The 27491-nt window shown below is 40.4% G+C and overlaps 1 protein-coding gene across 2 annotated transcripts in view; it reads left to right on the top strand.

The window, feature by feature from the left end:
• Nucleotides 1-27491, top strand: part of LOC123504797 (carbonic anhydrase-related protein 10-like) — a 125884-nt gene that overhangs the window by 92129 nt on the left and 6264 nt on the right. The window contains exons 4-10 of one of the 2 annotated variants that reach the window (XM_045255628.1): nt 331-519; nt 6447-6542; nt 7275-7341; nt 11126-11280; nt 11957-12088; nt 13042-13084; nt 16270-16309. In XM_045255628.1, coding sequence (XP_045111563.1) covers nt 331-519; nt 6447-6542; nt 7275-7341; nt 11126-11280; nt 11957-12088; nt 13042-13084; nt 16270-16309 — 722 coding nt within the window. The remainder of the gene's footprint in view (nt 1-330; nt 520-6446; nt 6543-7274; nt 7342-11125; nt 11281-11956; nt 12089-13041; nt 13085-16269; nt 16310-27491) is intronic. The other variant, XM_045255629.1, reaches the window with a different exon arrangement.

Raw genomic sequence — 27491 nt, 5'->3', positions numbered from 1 at the left:
CCTGCCCATCCACCAAACTAAACCCTCCCCGCTATCACCACCATCACTAACCCTTGCCAGTCCCATCACCACCACCACCACCACTTGTATTAATTTGTAAGCATCCCCACTTTAAACCCTCGCCTTATCATCACACCATCACCCACCACCACTACATAATTATCAGTCTTTCTCCTTTTTTTGTCTCTTTTTGCTTCGCTTTAGGGTACTAACACTGAAATACGCCTTTTTTCATGTTTTTCCTTGACAGTTCAACTCTTACAAAAAAAAAAAAAAAACTACTCTCAAACTTGACCATCCCTCCTAAACTATTTATCTTTTCCTCCACAGGTGTCTGGTTACCTGGAGAACACTGGACATAGCGTTGTACTCACCCTGGACGGCGGCAAGACCCCTGTAAACGTGACTGGCGGGCCGCTCTCCTACAGGTACCAGCTGACGGAGGCTCACCTGCGCTACGGCATTGTAGACCTGCTGGGCTCCGAACACACCATCAACGGCAGGGCTTTTCCGGCCGAGGTGAGAACAGAAGGGGTCTTGGAGATGGGTAGGGTATAGATTTCTCTTTCAGGAGTTCCTAAAGGAGAAGAATATGAAGATTGTTTTAGCTAGTTTAAGCCCTCCTTTCTAGAATAGATTATAGAGGAAGATGCAATTAGACATCCAGTTGATTACTCATAAGTGAGAGAAGGAAAACCACAGGGAATAAAGAAGCAATACCGATTATTTTCACAACATCGTCTACCACTTTCAAACAGAATATAAGGAAATGGCAAAAAAAGTACCTCAGGAAATAGAGACAATCCTTATTATTTAGTCTCTCATTTTAGAGCATAACACAAGTTGTAGAATGTCATTGCGTCTACACTCCTTATATGCGACACACATACTTCATACCATCCAAAAATATAATCGGGGAAGTAAATAAAGAAGAATCCTGTTAGTTTAAACATATCAAGTCCCCCTTTAAAGCAGAACATAAGAGAAGTTGCAGGAAAACACTGGTTGTACACGTGGGCCACCGTGGTACAGTGGAACCATGCATGCTTTCGGGTCCGAGGGGTCTCCAAGCGCACGGGTTCGAATCCTGTCCACGGTCCGAGTGTAGGTTGGGCTTCCTCACTCAGGGCAACGGTTTCCTAGCTGGGGGTTTTGAGATATGAGGTATCCCCAAGAAGTATCCCCTTTAGCCCAGAAATTCCCTTGAAATGCCCACATGGTATAAATAAAAATTCAATACTAATTTTGTAAGTTCAAGTATTTTGACGATAAGGAAAACTCACGATTGTTTTTCATTCTCAAGTCTCCTCTTAGAACAAAATACAAGGAGTTGCCAGAGGTTATTAGGTCTTTACGTGCTGTTTCTTACAGAGACACACACACCTGATCGCAAAAGTACAGAGGTAGTAAAGAACAAGTTTTTCAAATCAAATTTTCTCTAGTTTTCGTACAATTTCCGCTGTAATTAGCAACTTTTTTCAGTTTCTCTTTTCCTTGTGACATTTATCGTCATCAATTAACACTTTTTTCTTTCTCCTTTTAACCCTAATTTGTCCTTATCAATGCCTACTTTCTTCAACATATCCTTCTTTAACTACCAAACATCACCTTTCGTAGTATTTCCCATTTTAGCTTCATATTTTTAGCTACACTTTCCATTTTTTTTCTTTCCACCTTCAATTTTTTCTTCCTGACACATTTTTACAATACAACCTTTAGCTAATCCTTTCACATGATTTCCCTCCTTCTCTCCCTCCCTCTCTCCCTCTCTCTCTCTCATTAACTTCACTTCCCTTTTTCGTTTTTACTTTTTTTATGTCATTTAACTTCTTTTCTACAAATGTTACACCTCTCTCTCTCTCTCTCTCTCTCTCTCTCTCTCTCTCTCTCTCTCTCTCTCTCTCTCTCTCTCTCTCTCTCACCTCCTACCCCTCCATCATTCCTCCTCGCTGGATTTTTCTGGGAATTCCGCTCTTTTCCCTTTGACTTTCTTAAGCCTTTTTACATCATAGCTAAAAGGTAACTGGGTCGAGGAAAGAGCTTACAGTTTTTTTCTTTCTTTTCCACGTCCCGTCTTTCTGTTACTTCACGGTGAAAGGATGGAGAGAGAGAGAGAGAGAGAGAGAGAGAGAGAGAGAGAGAGAGAGAGAGAGAGAGAGAGAGAGAGAGAGAGAGAGAGAGAGAGAGAGAGAGAGAGAGAGAGAGAGAGAGAGAGAGAGAGAGAGAGAGAGAGAGAGAGAGAGAGAGAAAGTTTGTTAGGTCATGACTTTATATACGAAAGTACAGAGATAGCTTTTCAAAGAACTGGGTGAAGGTAGGTCAGAGAGAGAGAGAGAGAGAGAGAGAGAGAGAGAGAGAGAGAGAGAGAGAGAGAGAGAGAGAGAGAGAGAGAGAGAGAGAGAGAGAGAGAGAGAGAGAGAGAGAGAGAGAGAGAGAGAGAGAGAGAGAGAGAGAGAGAGGTAAAATTACAAAATGTTACAATATTCTCGCAAAATCATATAAACATTCCGAATTACCACCACCACCACCACCACCACCACCACCACTAGTAAACCAACACCACAATAATAAAATAATGGAAAACAAGGCGAGAGATACACAATAAAAAGTAAAAATTTCGATGTTTCTAATACCACCACCATCACCACCACTTACTACCACCACCACGTCCCAACAACAATTATGGCACAGGCAGGCACGACCACCACCACCACCACCACCACCACCACCACCACCACCACCACCACCACCACCACCACCACCACCATCACCACCACCACCACCACCACCACCTTAACAACAACAATACTGTGACTACAACTATTGCCATTATCTTTCATTACTAGACCATTTTTTTTCACAAAGGCATTTCTGTAAAAAAAAAAAAGCTTCTACTACTACCACTACTACTACTACTACTACTACTACTACTACTACTACTACTACTACTACTACTACACCACAATAACCACCACCACCACTATCACGGCTTCCCCCAATACTCTCTAATAACACAATAACTGGTTTCCAATATTACATGAAAAATATATTACTAACTACAATGTTCGTTTTCTTTTCCCTTTTTTTTTCCCACAAACTAATATAAAATGTTCTCTCTGAAATTAACATAGAAATTTAACTGTACATTAATATTTTTCATTACATTTTTTTTCTTTTCCTTATTACTATTTCACTGACCCTCTCTCTCTCTCTCTCTCTCTCTCTCTCTCTCTCTCTCTCTCTCTCTCAGTTATTCCCCTCCGCCATTCCCCTCTTGCTCTTGCCATTCTTCCCTTTATTTCTTCCCCCTCTAGTTTCCTCCATCCGTTCTTTCTTTCATAATCTGCTTCTTTCTTCCCCTCTTGCATCCCTTCCCCTTCTCCTCTTGCATCCTTCCCCTTCTATCTAAGTTTGCCTCTCTCTCTCTCTCTCTCTCTCTCTCTCTCTCTCTCTCTCTCTCTCTCTCGCCCTCCTCTCCCTTATTTCAAAACTTTTCTTATGTCTTTCATTTTTTATCATTACTTCCTCTTCCCACTTTCATTCTTCCCTCCAACTGCTTCCTCACTTTAAATTCTTCTCTCTCTCTCTCTCAACTCATCCTCTCCTTTCTTTTCCTCTTGTTTCTCTCGCCCTTTCCTCTTCCTCCTCAACTTATCACCAACACACACACACACACACACACACACACACACACACACACACACACACACACACACACACACACACACACACACAACCACACATAAGGCCCAACTGGTATACTGCTGTTTGTCCTTTCCTGATGTTCCTTTGTGTTCCTCCCTCCCTCACTCTCCTCCCTCCCTCCCTCCCTCCTCCTTCCTCCCTTCCCTCACCTCTCTAACCTGTCCTCTGCAACCAGTGATTTGAAGCATAAAATGGCTACATGTTAATTACCAAAATACTTCAAAGGAATTAATATTTGTAGCAATGTTTTTTCACCCTCATAATTTCAGTTTTTTTATATTTAGTTAAGCATGTGAGGGAAGGGAGGGCGGGATTGAAGAATAAAGGGAAGGATACTAAGGAGAGAGAGAGAGAGAGAGAGAGAGAGAGAGAGAGAGAGAGAGAGAGAGAGAGAGAGAGAGAGAGAGAGAGAGAAGAGAAGGTAGATAGGGAAGGAAAATGGGAGGAGAGGAGTAAGGAGGAAAGCAAAAAAGTAAAGGCATAGAGAAGATAAAAAGGAATAGAAGAAAGGAAAGCAAGATTGAGAGAGAGGAATAATGATATGAGAAGGAAAGAAGAGAGGAAGAAAGGAAGGAAAATAAGGAAAAAGAAGGGAAGAGAGAGAAAAGGAACAAAGGAGATAAACCAAGCAGGAAAAAGGAGAAAAAGAAAGAAAGGAAGCAAAAAAAGAGAATCGGAAGAAAATAGAGAAAAATGGTATGGCAGAAAAGGAATAAAAGAAAGAAAGGAAAGAGAAAGAAAGGAGGGTGGGAAGGGAGGGAGAGAGAGAAGTGGCAGTAGGGAGGGATGGGGAGAGGAGGAGGAGAGGGAAATGGAAAGCAGAGGATGGAGGGAAGGGGAAGGGGAAGGAGGAAGGGGAAAGGGAAGGGGAGAGCTTTGTGACCTCGTATGTTGATAAATAAACAGCAACAAAATCTGGCCAATAGATGGACAGAGTGAGATGCGCACACATATTGCTCACTGTTATGGGCGAGTGTACACAGGCGTGCGTGCGTGCGTGCGTGTGTGTATGTATGTATGTCAATAAAACGCAGTATTTCATCACTCAACGGCCATCCCCTCCCACCCATTGAATCTCTCTCTCTCTCTCTCTCTCTCTCTCTCTCTCTCTCTCTCTCTCTCCTATATTTTTTATCTCTCCTATATTTACTTCTCAAACAAACACATTCGTTGCCTTTTATTTAATACTTTTCTTTTTTTTTTTTTTTTCCTCCTCTTTTCACCTTCCTTTTATGCATTCCTTCCTTCCTTTCACTGATTATATTCTTTGTCTCGCCTTTCTCTTCTTTACTCGTTTATTACTCTTTTGTTCTTCAGTTGTCTTCCTTTCTATTTTTTCGTCATCCAACATTTTCCTTATTTCCTCTATCAATTTTTCTTTCTCTTTACTATATATTTCAATCTCTATTTCTCCTTTCCATTAATAACTAACCCCTCTTAGCCTCCCTTTAGTTTCTTCCTAATATTCTCCATCATTCTCTTCTTTATATTCATTACTTTCAACTTTCCCTTTTCATCTCTTCCCTCCAAAATTTTTAACGTCATCCACATCAGTCCTACCTTTCATCATCCTTCCATATTCCGATTTCTGTGATGGATTAGCAGCTCATTACAAGCATTACGTAACACTGGTCGCACTGTGCTACACTCTGACGACCATTACATAGGTTTACATAGGCTAGCCATAGAGAGATCAGCCAGCCATTACTCATATTACAACTGTTATTACTTGGTTCCGAGGGTTATTGCATACAGGCGCCGTCACTCTGCTGATTAGGACAGTGTTGTAAATGCATGGTGGTTATTAGTGTTAATGTTTGTGTTGTTAGTGTTGTTGTTCGTTGCTGTTGTTGCTGGTGGTGGTGGTGTTACAGCTGCTGCTACTACGACCACGACTACTATTACTACTACTACTATTACTACTGCGACTTTTACTACTACTACTACTACTACTACTACTACTACTACTACTACGACTGCTACTACTGCTATTACTACTACTACTACTACTACTACTACTACTACTACTACTACTACTACTACTACTACTACTACTACTACTACTACTACTACTACTACTACTACTACTACTACTGCTACTACTATTACGTTTACTGCCATGTTTAAATACATTTTACTTTGTACGACTGCTACGACTACTACTAAGATCACTATTACTATACTACTACTACTACTACTACTACTACTACTACTACTCTTAAATAGTGATATATATATATATATATATATATATATATATATATATATATATATATATATATATATATATATATATATATATATATATATATATAATCATTCTTGTTTTTTCTCTCTCTCTCTCTCTCTCTCTCTCTCTCTCTCTCTCTCTCTCTCTCTCTCTCTCTCTCTCTCTCTCTCTCTCTCTCTCTCCCAGACCCACGCAACCTACGCCACATTATATTTCTGACTCCCTGACGCTGCAATGACAGAGACGGCTGCACCACACAAGTAATCATAACAAACCCCAACCAGATCACAGGGAGACACAAATCTTGTCCTGCGTTTCTTCCTACGAGACGCACGCCACAAGAATCACTATTGACTCGCCTCACCAACGCACGCAGGCACCTCACTGACCCACAGACCCACAAATTGAGCTTCCAAATTACTAACCCAACGACTAGCTCACTCACCGTCTATCTCCACCACTAAGAAACGTATTGGTTCACTGGTATAATATGGTCTCTCCTTCTTTACAGCTCCAGCTCTTTGGTTTCAACTCTCAGCTCTACGCCAATTTCTCGCAAGCTCTGGACAAGGCTTACGGCATTGTGGGCATCTCCATCCTCCTTCAGGTACGTCTCTTAGCTTTCTTAGTAGCATACGTACTGACAAGGAAGGAATCTTTCATCTTTCAGTACCATGACACATTTTGATATCTATTCTGCTTACTATATGGTGATTTTATACAGCTTTAGAAACTTATGTGGGGATCAAAATTGTGAGGACTTTGGCTATCAATCTTTTTACCTTCATAGACTCTTCCTAATGTAAATGAAATCGTCTAATTATAACCAAAACTCATCGTAAAAATTCGACCCACTACTGAAGGGCTTAAGTATAATCTAACCTAACCTAACCTAACTTAAGGTATAAGAATGACTACTCAAGACGATGGAAATGTTTTTGTCGGGTTCTGATTGGTGTTTTGCTCACTGATGGTGTGCAGTTATTGAATTATAAGTTTACATAACATTCTCTGAAGCCACAGTAACTTTCCCAAGCGCCCATTAGAATCTGTCAAGGAAGAGTTTCAGAACACAGATAGAAGATAAAAAAAGAATGTAATTTTTGTAGCGCTACGATAGTTAAGGAAATGGCGTTCTTCCATATAAAGGTGACTGGATTTTCTGTTGTGTAATTATAGTTGGATAAGAAAAATATTTAGTATGAATCGTTAGCGTATAATGGGAAGTGAATGGTAGTAAGACCAGAAGATTTATTTTCGACAATATTTACAAGGAAAGAGCACACACTAAGCGGAGGAGCGCAGGTCAACAATATAACAAACTGCTTTTTATCGACAGATCGGCGAAAGGTCCAACCCCGCACTGAGCCAGCTGACCGCAGGCGTCAACCAGATCAAATATGTTGGTAAGTTTTCTCTCCCTTCCCTCCTCTCACTCTCACTCTCTCTCTCTCTCTCTCTCTCTCTCTGGTATCTTTAGTTACATACCGTCCTTCTTTTTCCCTTCCTGACATTTATTAAATAGATTTCTATTGCAACTTCGCTAAAAACATTAAAAAATATCTTCATCTTACTTTTCTATTCCTGTCAACATTTCTTTTCTTTCACTCAACATTTATTTTTTCGTTACAAACACTTATCTTCCCCCTCTTTCACATTTCCACCAAACATTTGTCCTCCTTCCATCTCAGTACAATTTTCCTCCCTTAGAAAATACTTCACAATTTCTTCTCTTCCTCCTATCTATACCTGATATTTAGTTTCACCCTTCGATCGCCGGGAGTTCTTTCTACACCGAGCTGGAGTACTCTCGGGTTCCCGGAACCTATTATATAGCTTCTTGAGAAAACAATGCTTCTCTGTTCGTCTCCTTGCCCTGCCCTGCCTTGCCTACCGAGTCCACACTCCTGAGATGAACTACGATACAAGTATTCTGCCGTCCTTCCCTTCCTCTCTCCCTCTCTGGTCTGGCTTGATTGCTGTGTGTGTGTGTGTGTGTGTGTGTGTGTGTGTGTGTGTGTGTGTGTGTGTGTGTGTGTGTGTGTGTGTGTGTGTGTGTGTGTGTGAGAGAGAGAGAGAGAGAGAGAGAGAGAGAGAGAGAGAGAGAGAGAGAGAGAGAGAGAGAGAGAGAGAGAGAGAGAGAGAGAGAGAGAGAGAGAGACTTAGGATATGCTACGGTAAATGTGTAAATACATATTATATGAAGCGTGAAGAGAGGCTACGCACAAAATCCTGTGCTGCTCTGATGTTACGAGGCGGGAAATGAGGCAGAACGCCATATTGTTTGTGCTCCTAGGCGCGCTCAAGCTCTCACGGCCACACACACACACACACACACACACACACACACACACACACACACACACACACACACACACACACACACACACTAATGATTATCTCTCCACTTTACTCTTATATCAAATTATTCTCCTCTAACTGGTTCCTCCTCCTCCTCCTCCTCCTCCTCCTCCTCCTCCTCCTCCTCCTCCTGTTTCTCCTCTTCCTTATGTTTCCTCGTCAAATCAAACCTAAAAAATATAAATACAACTACAAAATACTGAGCAACAATTACATTTATCCAACGCTTTCTTACCAGTGTGTGTGTGTGTGTGTGTGTGTGTGTGTGTGTGTGTGTGTGTGTGTGTGTGTGTGTGTGTGTGTGTGTGTGTGTGTGTGTGTGTGTGTGTGTGTGTGTGTGTTGGCGTGCAAGACAAAGGAAATTCGCAATACCTAGGCATCAGTCAGCGGTAATTAGGTGCCATTCATCCAAAAAGTCGGTATTTACAGTCATTTACCCTTAATTAGCAGGTGAGGTGAGGTGAGGTGAGGTGAGGTGAGGTGAGGTGAGTCTGCATCACCTTAACTGCAAACCTACACAAGACATGGCAAATACTAATAGTCATGGAAATCCCACGCGTTTTATTGCCACATTCGTATACCTGACATAAGCAACCAGGTGTCACGCAAAGGTAACCCTGACGTACCTGACCTCACCTTGCCTCGGTATTACCTTTTATTAAATCAGTCAGTCAGAGTCGAACAAAACTGACTGAGCTTTACTGAAATTGATTGGTGGTGGAAGCATGTTGTGTGTGTGTGTGTGTGTGTGTGTGTGTGTGTGTGTGTGTGTGTGTGTGTGTGTGTGTGTGTGTGTGTGTGTGTGTGTGTGCGTGTGCGTGTGCGTGTGTGTGTGTGTGTAGGTAGGTAATCAAGAGATCTCCAATAGAATTTAATATAGAACAAAGAAGGAAAGCGAGAAAGAGTAGCAAGAAGAGGAGGAGAAAGATTAGAACAGAGGAGAGAGAAACGAAGAGCAGGAGGAGGAGGAGGAGGAGGAGGAGGAGGAGGAGGAGGAGAGGAGGAGGAGGAGGAGGAGGAGGAAGGAAGGAAGGAAGGAATGCATTAAATACAATCACTACTGTATGTGATTAGCCAAAGCATTTCCACAGACAAGTCAGGAAGGATGAGCAAGACGAGAAGGAAGGGGAGACAGTACGAAGATAAAACAGCACAGATGAGAGAGAGAGAGAGAGAGAGAGAGAGAGAGAGAGAGAGAGAGAGAGAGAGAGAGAGAGAGAGAGAGAGAGAGAGAGAGAGAGAATCGTGCAAGTGGGAATGGATAGACGCACAGGCAAATGATGAGCTGGGAGAGAAAGGCAGGAAGAGGAATAAATAGGAGAGGGAGACTGAAGAGGGTGAAGAGTTTATAAAGAGGGGGAATAAATAGAGGCTGGAAGAGAATATGCGAGAGATGAGAGATGAGAGAGAGAGAGAGAGAGAGAGAGAGAGAGAGAGAGAGAGAGAGAGAGAGAGAGAGAGAGAGAGAGAGAGAGAGAGAGAGAGAGAGAGAGAGAGAGAGAGAGAGAGAGAGAGAGAGAGAGAGAGACGGTAAGAGGATTACTTCTAACCCAAATCCGCCATAATATTCCCTTTCTGTATTTATCCATTATTCAAAATCAGATGTTTTAAATTAATTGACAGATTGGCTCCAAAAATTATAAGTCTTTCTGATCTGCTTTGAATTTCATGAGGATTTGGTGAGCGTAACCCAAATGAGTTCAACTTGTGTATTTTGTGATGCTACTCAAACAAAATATTTTCTCTCCCTCATTTCCAGCGACTCACAGGCCCAAGTGACTCGCAACTAAGCGCGCGTGACTCACAGTATACACAGGTGACATCAGTTAATTCGTACAGGTGACTCATGCCGGAAAAAAAGGTTGTACTAGGTGACTCAAGTTAAGCCCAAGCTGCTTACCTATGACTCAAGCTTACACAGGTAACCCCGAGTATCTACTAACGACTCATTTCACTCAAGTGACTCAAGATGTTGTGTACGTGACTCAAGCAACAGGTAACTCCACAACAGAAGGCTTGATTAACAGTTGACTCAGGTGAGATCATGCCAAACAACAACGTATCAACAGTGACTTAAAAAAAAAACATTCCAACAATTACTGCTAACTTACTACAGTACAACTTCAACAAAGGTTGCAAATGACAAAAAAAAACTGTGTGAGTGTGTGAATGTGTGATTGTTCAAGACGATCTCTTACACAAAACCAATAGCACAAAATGTGAAAATGTGCATGTGTGTGAGAAAGAAAAAGAGAAAACATACACACACAAGTGTCTCATAACGCCCACTGACTCTGCTACTAATACAGTTATAGAGAGAAAGTGAGAGAGAGAGGGAGAGAATGAAATTAAAACGAGTGACAGACGTGTGTGCTCATTGTGACAACAAACTACTACCATTACTGTTACTACAACTACTACAACTGCTACAACTCAAATGTTTACATTAAAAAGACCAACCAATACATACCATTTCATTATAATTCACGACTTATAAAGAGACAGAAAAAAACTCATCCTACTTTTCATGTCACAGCACAAAACTGAACACCGAACCATTTAATCTATCATGACTGCACAAAAACAAACAAACTACCACATCTACAAGAAACCCTGTACCACCGTCAGACTCAAATAGAAGCGAATGACTCCAACCACAACCATGACACTTACAAACTCCACTATAACTACTACTACTACTACTGTTACTAATACTACAAGACTCATCAACCACCATCACCACGACTAAGCATCATCAAAACAATCCACCTAACCTAATGTCAACCAACCTACACTCGAGTAAGCTAACACCTCTCAATTCCCGTACAGGTGACAAGTACAGCGTGCGTCACCTGAGCGTGCATGACCTCCTACCCAGCACTACCTACTACATGACGTACGAGGGGTCCACCACCATGCCAGCCTGCCACGAGACCGTCACGTGGGTCATCTCTAACAAGCCAATCTACATCACCAAGCAGCAGGTGTGTGTGTGTGTGTGTGTGTGTGTGTGTGTGTGTGTGTGTGTGTGTGTGTGTGTGTGTGTGTGTGTGTGTGTGTGTGTGTGTGTGTGTGTGTGTGTGTGTGTGTGTGTGTGTGTGTGTGTGTGTGTGTGCCTAAAGAGATATAACAAAAGGTAAAACGATCAATTCCATAGGGTTTGTGTTTTAAAAGGACGATATATATTGGCTTCAAGCTTGATAAACTTGATTTACGTGATATACGAAAGAAATGCTCATCAAAAACCCTGTAAGATCACTGGAACTGACTCTGAAATAAAGAAGTTAAAGGAAAAAAATATTGTCAAATTATGGATTGAGATAAGAAGTGAATAATAAATAAGTATACTTTTTGTTTCTAGTATCATTGTTGAAATATCATTGTATAGTCACACAAACAAAAAAAAAAAAAAAAAATTGAAATTCACCTATACACTATTTAAACTCCCATGCAGTCTCACACCTTATGAATTGCTGAACATTATACTAAACTCAGTAAACTTCTATGTGAAAAAAAAGACAAACCATTAAAAAAAAAAAAAAAAATCAATGACAACGACATATATTGTAATCAAACACGAATTATACCCATGACTGTGCTTTGGCTATAGTATGCCTGACTAATATATGCGTGTGTGTGTGTGTGTCTGTCTGTGTACAGTTGCACGGCCTGAGACAGTTGCACCAAGGCACGGACCCCAAACAGGCTGGTGCTCCCCTCGCCAACAACTTCAGGCCGCCACAGAAACTTCACCACCGTCCAGTCCGCACTAACATTGACTTCACCAACGCGGTAAGTCAGTCAGTCATGCACACAATTACTTGATAAATTAGTTCCTTAGTCACCAGTTCATAAAGCATTCAGTGTTCGTTATTTGTTTTGTTTAGTTTAGTTTTTTAGTTTAATTTGGCTTCGTATAATTTAGTTAAGTTTAATTATTTGGCTAGTAAGTCAGTTAGTTGAGTAAATCCACAAGTCAAATAGCAAATAAATAAGTCAGTCAGTCAGCCATTTAGTTCTCTCTCTCTCTCTCTCTCTCTCTCTCTCTCTCTCTCTCTCTCTCTCTCTCTCTCTCTCTCTCTCTCTCTCTCTCTCTCTCTCTCATCGATCTTCAGTCCTTCATTCTATAATTTTCTCTTCAATTTTCTTTCTCTTTTCTCTCTTCCCTTTAGGTCGTCAATTATCTTTTCTCCCAGCTTTTATCTTCTCCGTCTCTACCTCACCGTCTCCGCCTCTGTCACTGCGCTCTTGTCCTTAATTCTAATGTCAAGTAATAATCGATGTTCTGCCTTATTTACTGTCTTATAACCTTTCTCTCTCTCTCTCTCTCTCTCTCTCTCTCTCTCTCTCTCTCTCTCTCTCTCTCTCTCTCTCTCTCTCTGTCTTTCGTTTTACTGTATTATTTTTTGGAGGGTTTATTAAAGTGTTAGTCAGTCAGTCAGTCAGTCAGTCAGTCAGTCAGTCAGTCAGTCAGTCAGTCAGTCATCCATCCACTTGGTGAGGCAATAAATCAATACTCATTAACCAAATCAATCACTCATTTAATAAGTCACGCATTGTCAGTCACGCACTCAGTCAGTCAGTCAGTCAGTCAGTCAGTTTGTTAATCAGTCATTCAGTCAGTCAATCAGTCAGTTAGGCAATCAGTCAACCACCCAGCCAGCCAGCCAGCCAGCCAGTCAGTCAGTCAGCAAGCCCGCCATTCAATCTACAGTGGACTAAATCTACATTTCCTCTTTCCACAGGGAGGAAACTGCCCCACAATGCACCGCGAGGCGTACTACAAAGGTGGGTATATTAACTCTCTCTCTCTCTCTCTCTCTCTCTCTCTCTCTCTCTCTCGTGGTAGCTGTTGTGGTAGAAAGTTTGCATCTCTTTCCTATAAAATGTTCACTTTCATTTGGAAATCACTATTATTATTATTATTATTATTATTATTATTATTATTATTATTATTATTATTATTAGTGAGCCATCGTAAACATTCCCTCTCTCTCTCTCTCTCTCTCTCTCTCTCTCTCTCTCTCTCTCTCTCTCTCTCTCTCTCTCTCTCTCTCTCTCTCTGTTATGGCGTCCTTTTGTCTTAATCTCATTACTTCATTTCATTGTCTGTTTGTTCGTGTCTCCATTAAACCATAACTCAGGTTGACTGTGTGTGTGTGTGTGTGTGTGTGTGTGTGTGTGTGTGTGTGTGTGTGTGTGTGTGTGTGTGTGTGTGTGTGTGTGTGTGTGTGTGTGTATGTGTGTGTGTGTGTGTTTTCACTGTGCCTGTCCGAGTATGTCTGTATATGTCTGAATTTTTCTCTTTCTGAATGCCTGTCTGTCTGTCCGGAAAAGTATTTGTGCAGCTAACTTGCTCTCTCTCTCTCTCTCTCTCTCTCTCTCTCTCTCTCTCTCTCATAGGGGCGTGTTTCATTAACTAATTTTTGGAATTCTAAAATGGATAACAAAAGAGAGAGAGAGAGAGAGAGAGAGAGAGAGAGAGAGAGAGAGAGAGAGAGAGAGAGAGAGAGAGAGAGAGAGAGAGAGAGAGAGAGAGAGAGAGAGAGAGAGAGAGAGAGAAATTGGCACAACCTACAAAACTCTGACACCAAAAATAGAAACCTAAAAATGATATAATGGGTTAAAACAAAAATTTATAAAAGAGTTGAAAAAAATATTTATCCATTTGCAAATATCAACAGCTGCTCTCAACTATTTCACCTTTTTTTTTTTTTTAGAAATGAGAGAGAGAGAGAGAGAGAGAGAGAGAGAGAGAGAGAGAGAGAGAGAGAGAGAGAGAGAGAGAGAGAGAGAGAAAGGATATTACGAGAAAAAAAAATAGATAAGTTTACGATTGGCTCTCTTATTTTTGTAACCGTTTTCTTTACATTGCACTAAACCTTCATCTTTTTTTTTCTTTTTCACGGTTATTTTTATTTATTTATTTTTTTTTTTTTTATTGCAAGAGATGAAAACTTTGAACGTGTTAGTTAATCTATATTTTCTTCTTTTTTTTCTTCCTATGCGAGTGTTGTTTTTAGTGTTACTTTGGTGTTGGCATTGCTGTTGCTATTGTTACTATCATCACTGTTGGTGTTACTGTTAGTGCTTACGTTCAATCTAGTCATTCTATTCACGTTCGTTCTTACTTTTCATCTCCTCTTCTGCAAAAATAAAAAAAAAAAATGTTTGTTCTTCTGGTTTCTTTATTTTTCTCTCTTTCCGTAACTTACTTTAACTAAAACAAGGGAAAAGATTAATAATAGAAAATAAGAGGTACATTCCGTTGCCTATTTCTATTATTATCAATATTATCACTACTATCTTTGCATTCCATCTTCTTTTTCACCTGCATTTTTCTCCTACTTTTCTCTTTTTTTTCGTGAGTTTACTTTTACTAATAAAAAAGAAAAGCTAAAAGGTGCAAATACTGTTTTCAAGACTACTTAACTTTACATATTTTTTTTTTTTAGCCAGTCATTATCATTGTTTTAGGTTTTCATCGAGGCTTACATGACATCACTGTTCTCGTGATGTCATGTCATGCCATGTCAAACGCACCATTATCTCTCAGACTTGCGTGATGCCCCTTGGTTAGCTATTCTGCTCTCTCTCTCTCTCTCTCTCTCTCTCTCTCTCTCTCTCTCTCTCTCTCTCTCTCTCTCTCTGCATGACATCAGTCTTTTATTTATCGATTTTCGTTTTTCTTGGTCAAATTTAGTAGTAGTAGTAGTAGTAGTAGTAGTAGTAGTAGTAGTAGTAGTAGTAGTAGTAGTAGTAGTAGTAGTAGTAGTAGTAGTAGTAGTAGTAGTAGAAGAAACAGAAGTAGTAGTAGTAGTAGTAGTAGTAGTAGTAGTAGTAGTAGTAGTAGTAGTAGTAGTAGGTAGTAGTAGTAGTAGTAGTAGTAGTAGTAGTAGTAGTAGTAGTAGTAGTAGTAGTAGTAGTAGTAGTAGTAGTAGTAGTAGTAGTAGTAGTAGTAGTAGTAAAGTTGTTGTACAAGCTGAAGTAGGAATATAATCTTTCTTCTAATAATGAAATGACGCAATATGTCTGCTTGTGCGCGTTTGTGTGTGTGTATGTATGTATAAATGTTTGTATGTCTGCATGTAAGGCTTTCATGGATGTAGGTAGCGTTGTGCATCGTGTAGTGACTTATAGCAACAAGTAATGGTAATGAGACTTATCTTACTTTACAATTACTAATCTTCTTTTCTTCATACAATGGCCTTCATTTTTTGCTACATGAAGATAAAGATGCAATAATTTGTTTAATAGGGGCATGTCATATTAAGCACAGGCATACATGATCATCAGACAGTGTATGCGCATATGAATGTATGTATATATGTATGTATGAATAGCCTTGCATAGCTAATCCTTAACACTGCCTTGCACATATGAATCATGTATACCGTATATCTTGAACACTATTTCTTTCTCTCTCTCTCTCTCTCTCTCTCTCTCTCTCTCTCTCTCTCTCTCTCTCTCTCTCTCTCTCTCTCTCACTGACTCTACTGACTGACAACTTGCACTTTGATGGTTAAAAAAGAAAACCAGAGAGAGAGAGAGAGAGAGAAAAGAGGAAAGAAAAGAGAAAGAAAACACTTATACATTTACCACTTTAGAAGCAGTAAAAAAAGAGCTATTATTTTGTTATACCACTTTTTATAGGCATACTTAGATTACGAAAATGCAAAAAAAAAAAAAAAAAAAAAGAAAGGTGCATTTACTATCAACATCCAGACCCAGATACACAACACTGCTGCTATTTGCTAACTATTATCTATTTTTTTATTACCATTATTACTTACTATTCTTATGCTAGTTCACTGCCTGGGTCTGGTTTTGGTTGCACAGTTAGTTATAGTTTATTTATTTATTTATTTATCTATTATATATTTATTTTTTCATTGAGTCATGTCTTGAGTTAAATGTGAGGCCCCGCTTGTGTAGTACTGACGAGCCTCGGTTCCCTCCCCGCCTCCTTTCAGCTCACAACTTTACTGTCGAGCACCGGACTCCGCTGACCAGGTGAGTGTCGCGGCCAGGCAAGGCTGCAGCGCGTGTGTGGTGACTGAGTGAGTGAGGGAGCGAGGCAGCGGCTGAGTGGTTGGTACTAATGGCAGTGGTGGTGAGGGTGATGGACTGACTGCATGACTGGATGACTGGGTGACTGGACAGGGTTATGGGTAATGACTGCGTGAAGTAAAGGTACATAGACAAGAACACACACGTACATCCCCCACCTACCTACACACACACACACACACACACACACACACACACACACACACACACACACACACACACATACACACACACTTTTACTTAAACTAACATCATAATAATAGCCAATCATATGAATCCTTTCCTTCTTCTTCTTCTTCTCATGACATATTTAGGGGGAAAGAAGAGAAAGGTGAAGAGAGAAAGAAAGAGAAAAGAGTGGGGAATGTGAAATGCTTCTCTCTCTCTCTCTCTCTCTCTCTCTCTCTCTCTCTCTCTCTCTCTCTCTCTCTCTCTCTCTCTATCTATCTATCTATCTATCTATCTATCTATCTATCTATCTATCTATCTATCTATACATCTATATATATATATATATATATATATATATATATATATATATATATATATATATATATATATATATATCTATCTATCTATCTATCTCACGTACAGAAATACGAAAGTGTGTGTGTGTGTGTGTGTGTGTGTGTGTGTGTGTGTGTGTGTGTGTGTGTGTGTGTGTGTGTGTGTGTGTAAATACAGACGTGTACATACGAATACATGTGCACCTCGCGGTTGACAACGGGCGTGCACACGAATTAACTGTATGTGCGTATAGACTTAAATTAATTAAATGTTTGTCGTTGTGTGTGTGTGTGTGTGTGTGTGTGTGTGTGTGCTGTACATAACTGTATACGTGCGTGTGAGCGGATAAATGTGTAAACCCTCTTTCATAGAAGTGTGAATTTATACATGTACGTATGAATGAGTGTACAGTACGTATGTATGAATGTATGTATGTAAATATGACTATACATACTAAACCGCACGCCTGTATATATATTATAACTATTGATAATTAGTTAATGACAATGATAATGATGATGATGATAATGATAATGACGATGACGATGATCATGATAAACTCCATAAGCGAATATGAATAAAATCACGTAAAAAAGGGACCTGTACTTCATCCCTTTGTACCCTTTGTCCCAGAGAACCCTTAAGGGGAGCAGGAGCGGCGACCTTCACCTCCCCTTACCCTCTCCTCCCTTCCCTTCACCCTTAGTTAATATAAAAGAACTAAGGCAAATATGTTACCCCTTTCCTCTGGTTTATATAAAGGAATGAGGAAAACCTATGATTTCTATACCGTTTTACTATTATTACTGTGGTTTTTTGTTACTATCTCACATTTACTATCTATTTACGTATCTCTTTTACAAAAATTTAATCAATCTAAAACATTTTCCTTTGCATTATTGTGGTGCAGATAATGCCAACTGGTTAAACTTCTCTTTATTTTTTCATCTTTATTTTTCATACGGTTTTTATTTTACTATTCTACACTATTTTTTTATTTCATTTTTCTTTTTTGCATCATTCCCTTCCAGTACCTTTCTGTGTGTTCCCATGTGCTTTGCCTATTACGCTTCTGTGTGCTCTGGTGGTTCATTGTCGTGCATCGGTGGCTGTCGCATAGGTGTGGTCTGTGTGTAGCTTGTTTTGTACTGCGTGTGAGCCAATTCACTTTTACATTACTGGTGGGTGTTGTTGCATCCATTACTACCGCCGCCCAATGATCCGTATTCTTAAACCCTTTGTTCTCTTAAAAGGACTTATCATTTATTTATTTTTTTTCAAAGGTCATTCAGGTTCTCATTAGAATTACAAAGAATTTTAAAAACCCAATTGAAAATCTAAATAATTTTCATCAGAGCCTGGAAAAAATTAATGCAGAAGTGTTTCAGAATACGGTACAGTCTATTTTTCTCGTATTTTCGTTGAAACCATCCTAATTTTAACTTCTCGCTTACCCCGCCCTTCCCCCCCCCCCCCCGCCCCTTTTTTTCATGACGCAAGTAAGTGAGGTGTAGTTGATGACTTAGTTTATCCCCCGAAAATTTGTGTTTCCCTGCCGTGTTAGTGTGTGTGTGTGTGTGTGTGTGTGTGTGTGTGTGTGTGTGTGTGTGTGTGTGTGTGTGTGTGTGTGTGTGTGTGTGTGTGTGTGTGTGTGTTTGTGTGTCTGCGGTGGCGTGTGTTTGTTGGGAACTTTCTTGCCTCCCTGGACGAAACTGTTGTAATTGTCAGTGTTTTAGTTCGCTGGTTGTTGTGAAATGTTTCTGCTGACGGAGCCTTTGCTTGGTGTGCACGCGGGTCCTTCCTTCCCTCCCTCATTCCCTGCCTCCCTGTGTCCCTCCCTCACGTCCACACTCATTCCCTCACTCCCTCACTCACTCACTCACCCTCTTCCCACGCCACCCTGACGAAGGGAACACACGGCGGCGCTCATTCCGTTAATTAATACACAGGTGGACTATTTTTTCCCCTCCGCGAATTCAGGTAAATTATAAAAAAAGTAGTGTGTGGTGTTCTATTGTTAACTCAGCGTTCTGTTCTGCTCGTGATGGAAACATGTGTACGATGAAACCAATTGTTATTCATACCAGGCGCTTCCAACTTGAATAAAAATGAGTGAAGAGAAAGAGAGCGAGCGAGCCAGCTACAGCGAGAGTGAGAATGGGAGAAAAAGAAAAAAAAAAACTATCCTTTGCGAACGATAGACTACAACGATTTTTCTCCTTATTTCAATATTTTGTAAAGAAAGAAGATATGAGTTAGATGCGTTACGCCGCAGCTGGTTGGTTGGTTACAGAACAATCAAGACACGTTCAGAACAAAACTAAGCATTTTTTCCCCATATTTTTTTTTTCTCTTCTTTTTGGGGAGTGGGGGGGAGAAGCGTATTGAACAAGCTTTCCTTCCTACTTCTATATCGAAACTTTTTAAACCTCTCACTGGGACAGAATACAATAAGCAGCATCAGAAGCAAGCAATGAATGAAGCCTTTATAAGCATTTACAAAGAAAGAAAGCGGTCATTCATACACAGTTTAAAGATCGGTTGTGGTTGCAGGACCAGTAAAGATGTCTAAAAGTTAAGAAATCTGTAACATTCTATAACATTCTATGACACGTTTCTAGTAATTTTGGATCACATTATTGCTCTTGGTCACATGTCGTTTTGTATGAAAAATTACACAACTCCTTCTCTCTCTCGTAAGGGTGGTGGTGTCAAAACGCGAGTGTGAAAGTCAAAGGTGAAGTGGACATAATTCATACACAGGTAAACAGGAACAACTAATTAATGTCGTTACGCTCACTTAACTCTGATCGACGTGCTAATTACAACAAGGTGATTTGATTATGATTTAATGGTCATCTATTATATGCAAATGCTACTACTTACGTTAAGGTTTTGCAGGAGAATTGTTGCGTTAAAAAAAAAGGAGGGGTAACTGACAGCAAGCCAAAACTGATTATAAAGCGTGTGATACAGGGAAGGTTTTCATGCAACAAATGATGAGAAAGATGAGCCACGAAGGAACTATAAAGTGGTTTTGTGTACCTATGTTTCAGAATGAGTAATTGACAGCAAACCAACGATGGAGACAGAGAAGCTTTCCATGGAACTAACAATGAAATGAAGAACTACTAAAACTAAAACGAAAAAAATGAAAATGATCACTTTTTGCGAAAGAGAAATTAGCAGCAAACAAACTGGATTACGTAAAGTGATACAAAGAAATTTTACTGGCACTAATAATGGTAAACGAGAAACTACCAAGCAAAGAAAAGGAAGTTAGGTATAATTGTGTAAAAAATAGTGATTAACAACAAACCAACTGGATTAAAAAGAACGATGCAAGGAAATGTTCATGCAACTGATAATGAAATAAGAGAAAATCACCAAGGAGCTAAAAAAAAAAGAGGCTCAGCGCAATTGCGTTTTGAAAAAGGAGGTGTTAGAAAGCCAACGAGATTATAAAGAGCGAGTTTTCATGTAACTAATAATGAAAGACAGAGAATAAACAAGCCACTAACACCTTGAAAATTCTTCGATACGTCCAAACCACCTGAAACTTTTGAAATTATCCGCCAATAAGTCAGTTCCTTCTTGAAAATAACAAATGAAAATAAAAAAAAAAGCGACCAACCACATAAAACGGCAAATTAGTGAGACATATTAAGTTTTGCAAGAAAAACATCATTTTTTTTTTTTTTTTAGTAAAGAGAGAAGTTTATGCCAAAAGTCTTATAACTTCCAACTAATTCTCATCGTCTTGACCTCTTATGACCATTTTTCTTGTTTTCTTCACTACCTTTCTTTACATTTCTTAAAAAAAAAAAAACACCTACGAATTAATAAGTTTGTTTACGCGATCTTTACCTGACAACCTTAACTTTATTCCCTCTTCACCGCGCTATTAATGAAGCTCTAAAACTTACCACTATTTCTTTCACTGCCTCCTACACCGCCTCACTTAACATTTCTTCCTTTTACGAATTCCACGCGATTAAGAAAAAAAAGTTTATTTACTTCTTACCTTACTTTACGCCTTCCCTATCTTACCTGACAATTCCCAAAGCGTCTGCAAATGATGATAAAGACAGACACTCAGGTAAAGTAAACACACCTGTATAATAAACGTCTAATCTACTTTCAAATATCTTCACTTTCACTTCTCTTTTGCTTCTAGATATCTGCTCTTTCACCTGATTTAATTCTGCTCACTTTTACTTCTTCTGCTTCCAAATAACTGCACTGGTGTCAATTAAATGTCTCTAGTTTCAAATTGTACACTTCCAAATCTTTTCATTTTAATTTATCTTGCTTCTAAAGGTCTTCGCCTTCACCCGGTCTTTGCTTTCAAATGTCTACGCTTTCACCTGTCCTTCTTCTAGGCATCTTCATTTTCATTAGTCCTGCTTCTGAATACCTTTTTTTTTTTTTTTGAGGGATCTGCTTTTAATTATCTTAACTTTTGCTCGGTCTGTTTCTATATATATTCATTTTCATCCAGTTTGCTTTCAAATGTCTACACTTTCACTTGTTCTTCTTCTAGGTATCTTTATTTTCATTAGTTCTGTTTCTGGATACTTTTTTCTGAGGGTCTGCTTTTAAATATTTTCACTTTCACTTGGTCTATTTCTATATATGTTCGTTTTCATCTGGTCTGCTTTCAAATGTCTTCTCTTTCACCTGCTCTGCTTCATCTTCCTCACACACTAAATGATCTCACTGCTGGGACGCCATTAAGTCAGCCAGCTAATCTCATTTTCCACGCGCTCACTTCTCATGCACTTCCAGGTTTTACACTCAAGTCCTTGCAATTTAATGATGCCTTAGAATCTGTTCCTTCTTCGTGAATTCCTAACCTAGTCCTAGTTATCAATCCGTCGCTAACCTAATCGTTAACCACCAATTTTGACCCCTCATTTCATTACTAATCTACTAATAATCCATCTTAATCAATCCACCAGTTGTCATGTGGCTACTTTAATCACCTATTCATCACTAATCATCAATCACTAATTTCTACGTTTTATTTCACTACTAATCGATCCAACTAACCAATCCCACTTTAGTCTGATCAAATAATCTCATCACCAATACAATACCAGACAATTTAGCACCAAGGAGCTTCAGTCCACAGCACACCAAACCATTGCGCCGCGATGGGAAAGAGAGGGAATCGCATTGCCGAACCCTACAAATTAAAACCTCACCCATTTGATTCCTGCTTCCTTCTGTGCTCTTCAATTAAATGCAGCAGTACTCGTGTATGCCGTGAGTGAAGTTTGCATCTCTCTCTCATCTCTATTCCCTAAGACTCCTGCGTCCTTCCCTCCTATTATTCACTCTTCTCTATTTCTTAAGCTTCTTGTGTCTCTGTTTTATTGTCTACCGCTGTCTGTCTTTATTTCCGAAGTCTCTTGTGTCTCGTCCTCATTTTTTTTTCTCAAACCTGCCAAATGTACCATCTCCTCCTTCGTATTCACTCCACACTTGTCAATTCCTCGCAAACCCGAACGATTTAAATGATCCAACTGATTTAACAATACCCACACGTTCTTTCCTTAACAGTACTACACCTTTTTCTTTTATCCTTCTTTCCGACCGCCACCATCTCCCCTGCTTCCCATCTCTCTCTTCCTCCAATTTTATCTGTCTTCCTCCCCACCCCATCCCACATCTTCATAACGAGCATAGGTCCGAAGAAAAATATCTGCACCCCTGAACCCCCAAGCTTCGTAATCACCATCCTGGCAGCAACTCCGCGGCGGGCGTCATTAGAGCCGCTGGAAAACAAAACAATATTCCCACGCCTCTCACCATTCTACTCCTCGCAGCGGGGAGCAAAAATACCTTCATTATAAAAAATCCTCCTCGATCACAGCCCCTCCTGTAAAACCTTTCCAAGACTTCAAAAGGTCCTTTGATATCGAGGCGGGAGGGGCTTCTCTGCGCAGGGCCACCTGGACACGCCTTGAGGCACCTGCAACGCCACCTCCAGACTAAAGAAACCATATACCCCAAAACGCCGAAGGGAAATTGCAGGTAGAAGAGCAAAGGATCACTAGGACCACACTGCTGCACTGGGGCTGTCTGGCTGTACCTGGGAGGGCCAGCCAGTGACTCAAGAAGCTGATCAAAGACACATCTGGGAGGAAAGAAATAGTCTCTCAGCTGGTCAAATATCATCTGGAGAGGAGGAGAGAAAGTCGACCCTGGAAATAGCTGTAAATAGCCATTTGGTATTGGGAGGTCTAAAGAAAACTTCCTCAAAACAACTAGCAATCAACGTGGAATTACTCAACTTTCCCCCAAGATGTTGACCGTCGGTGGATGAGGACGATGGCGAGGGGCGTAAGAATGCGATGCTACCCACAGACAAAGACACCCACCAGCCGCCCCTTAATCACCGCCGCCAGGAGCACACAAGGCCTCTGCCAAAGTTACTTGAAGGAAAACATAACGTCTATCATACTTCCTCCATCTTCCTGCTGCTGTTTTTTTTTTTTTTTTCTTTTTTCTTATGATCCTTCTCCTTCTGATTTGTTCGAAGTTATATTTTTCCTCGTCTTTCTGTTAATTTTTTTTTTTCAATTCTGATCTTGTCCTCTCTCTTTCCGACTTCTCTATTTTGTCCTCTTCTTCAAATCCTTCCTGTTTTCAATCTTTCTCAACAACAGTAATCCCTGTTAATAACCACGTCATGTACCTTCACTACTAATATAAATGCTACCACCACCACCACCACCACCATACTCCCCACACACACACACACACACACGCTCCCACTACATTCATTTCCCACAACCACCACAATCACACGCTCCAACAGTACCATAAGTCATGTCCAGAACCTCTAACCTCAAGCAACACTCACCATTACCAGCACCACAGTCTCCCTTTCTCTTCATCACAGCCTTCACCAGCATTAAGACCTCTGCGACCACCACCACCACCACCACCACCCAATGACGAAACCATTATGAAAATTGAACCAAAACCGAATCACACCAAAAATAATGATAGGTATCGATAATTATAATGAGAGAGAGAGAGAGAGAGAGAGAGAGAGAGAGAGAGAGAGAGAGAGAGAGAGAGAGAGAGAGAGAGAGAGAGAGAGAGAGAGAGAGAGAGAGAGAGAGAGAGAGAGAGAGTGGTGGTAGCTGAGGTTTTTTTTAACACTATATCCACATCCTAAACCAAGAAAAAAAATACAAGAAAAGAAATACGTATAGTTTTACAATGAGGAAGAAGAAGAAGAAGAAGAAGAAGAAAACAAGAACAAACACAAGAAGAACAAATAGAAGAAAAACCAAGGCAAACAAGAAAACTAAAAAAAAGAGAACCTAATCACGAGAGAGAGAGAGAGAGAGAGAGAGAGAGAGAGAGAGAGAGAGAGAGAGAGAGAGAGAGAGAGAGAGAGAGAGAGAGAGAGAGAGAGAGAGAGAGAGAGAGAGAGAGAGAGAGAGAGAAATCAATGTCTTCCTCTTCGTCTTGACCTGGGTAACACACACCTGTCACACACAAGCCTGCCACGCACACCTGCCGCTCGTTCTGACACGCCTCGTTACGCACCAAACCCGAGCGAAGAAAATAAAATAAAGGAAACAAGCGCCCGAAGAATGAAGGAGGAAACGAAGACGAGAAGGAAATAAAGAATGCTGGAAGGGAAAAAGAGAAGAGAAGACATGCTAAAAAATACTTCCTTCTTGTTTTTCTTTTTCTCTTTATATTCTTTCTTTTCTCCACAGCAAGACGGAAAAGGAAGGAAATATTGAAAAAAAATCTGACGCAAATTGACAATACTTCTTTATTTTGTCTCTTCTTTCATTCCTCTCCTCCTTTATACTTCCTCGTCCCTCACCACTTTTCTTCCTATTTCATTCCTTCTTTATTCATTCCTCCTCCTCCTCCTCCTTCCTCACTCCTCACCTCTATGTCTTTCCTCCTCCTTTCTTTACCCTCATTTCTCCATCTGACTTCACCATTTCCTCCGCGTTCCTTCCTCCTACTTCTTTCCTCCTTCCTAATTGTTCTCTCCTACTACTTCATTTTTTACTCCTCTTTCCTCCACCATTCCTTCCTTCCTCCTTTCCTCACTGATCCCTCCTACCCCCTCAATCTCTCCTCCCTTCGTACGTATCACTTTTCCTTCCTACTCCTCCTCACTCTCCGCTCCTCGATCCCCACCACCAGCAGGTCTCAAGGCAAGGACATATCGTCAGTTAGTCATTACGTGGCGCCAACTTGTCTTCTACCCTCGGCGACAGTGACTCCAGCTCACGCGTGGAGAACCAGACGCGACCGAGTAATGGCTCATATTATTAAACTCTTCTACGCTTCACCTCCACTATTTCGAAAGGGTTTATGTAAATTGACAGGAGTTTTAAGGGTGTTTTTACGGTTCTACAGGCAGGATAATAAGATCATCTTTGTGGCCTTGGAAAATAGTCGTGGTGAGAAAGTCAAGTGTTTCTGAATACGGACCAATATCAGGCATCTTTGTAAATTCCACTTTGAGTCAACTGCACCCCGCTTAAAATCAGGGTGAAAAGTACACTTCAAAATTTTGTGTTCTTTCTCTCCAATGTTTTTTTTTTTTTTATTGAACTGAACGTTATCTGACCTGACTTTGTTGAACGTAGATGGGAATTATTAGGTTTTCATTTTCTTTTTTTTATCTTTACTTACTTTTTGTTTCGGGTTATCAAAATTTATGAGGAAGTTACAATGTTTAGGAATAAATACACATTTCTTATTTTTCTCAAGCCAATCATTCATTATGTGTTCTTATTACTATACTTATTACTATTTTCATTTCATCTATGGGAAACTATTAATGCCTTCAAATCATAGCACCTGTTTCACCTCTCTCTCTCTCTCTCTCTCTCTCTCTCTCTCTCTCTCTCTCTCTCTCTCTCTCTCTCTTAGGCAATGACGCCATTATACATTTAAGGGATGAGAGGTAAATGTTCAAACCTACAAATAAAACCCGACCATCTAAATCTTTCAGACTCTAAATTGCAGAACAACCAACAAGAACAAAGAAAATAATGATAATAAAACCAAAACATTGAAAGAAAGAAAGAAAAAACATGATCCATAGTTAAAGATATCTACCACTTGAGGATTTCTTAAGGTAATTATCTTTTTTGGAGGGAAAGACAAATTGAAGAAACTTAAATTGTGACACTGGACATGAAGAAAAACCGTGACAGAACACGAACACGCATACCGTCACTGCACTGAATAAAAACACTGCAAACACACGCACTGCAAAAGCCTCGATCAAAAGCAAGAACGCACAAAATATCACTCCACTCCAGGAAACAATATAACCTTTTAGATATACGCCGCAGATCTTGATAGTCAGTCTTAAACAGTCTTCTCGCTCACACCTTCCCCACACCCGGACCTCCTCCTCCTCCTATTCTACGGTAAGGCGGCGGCAGATACGAGCAAGGGTGGTCTCCGGTTCCGCCACACTTATACACTGCAGACAAACCGCACCATTACAACATTTTAAGGTTATAGCTTAAGGTTACAGTCCCCAGAGTCGGCCAACCTTCCTTCCTTCCTTCCTTCCTTCCACCACCACCACCACCACCATCTCCTCCTCCTCCTCTTCGTCTCACTCAACCTTTCCTCCCACACTGCTCCCCTCACCTGTCGATCCTGCACAGGTAGCCATACAGTCTCTCTCTCTCTCTCTCTCTCTCTCTCTCTCTCTCTCTCTCTCTCTCTCTCTCTCTCTCTGCACACACACACAATTTAACATATAACTCTTATTCCTTCAATGTCGCTGTGATAAATTCAAGTTGCGGGGCTCTTGTCTGCACGCACACACACACACACACACACACACACACACACACACACACACACACACACACACACACACACACACACACACAAAGGACAATAACAGGAACATATTTCGTATGCACATTAATTATAAGTACGTACGTATATCACTGTTTACACCCTCGTTGAAGCACCTAGTACAATTTTCACGTACGTTAACTTCACGTGTTGCGAGAGACCTGCTTACGACTTCCTACTAGCGTCCGAGCGTCCTGTGAGGTGATCCACGCATTCCTTCCCCTTATGCGTCATTCCACTGCTAAGGTGAAGGCCGGAGGCAATTGTAACATGATCTCTTTTCAACATTCCAGAGTCTCCCCTTCCCTCTTTTCTTCCTCAAACCCTCCTCCGTTTTCTATGATGGGGTCCTTTCCTCTCCTTTATGAGTATATTCCAGCCTCTAGTGTTATACGAGGTTCCCCTTATCACCTCCTTCAGTTTAGTCCCTACGATTCTCTTTTCCTCATATACTGTCACTACTACTGTTGCTGCAACTACTACTACTACTACTACTTCTACTACTACTACTACTACTACTATTGCACTCCTTACACACTTTATAATACCTCACCTCTGCACCAAACCTCTACACACATACATGTTCTAAAGTTCAAAGCATTTCTTCGGGTATCAAGTCCTGGTTCGATTGCTTGCTTCTTCTCTACTGCTGTTAGTACCTCCATTGCTTCTACTATGTCATTCCTTGTTCACTATACAATACCTCACCTCTCTACATATTCACGTATTCTCAACCTTCCCC

The sequence above is a fragment of the Portunus trituberculatus genome, chromosome 17 (genome assembly GCF_017591435.1).
Source record: "Portunus trituberculatus isolate SZX2019 chromosome 17, ASM1759143v1, whole genome shotgun sequence".
In the NCBI taxonomy this organism is placed as follows: domain Eukaryota; kingdom Metazoa; phylum Arthropoda; class Malacostraca; order Decapoda; family Portunidae; genus Portunus; species Portunus trituberculatus.
Note: the sequence above shows the minus strand (reverse complement) of the source record. Positions and strands in the feature narration are given on the sequence as shown.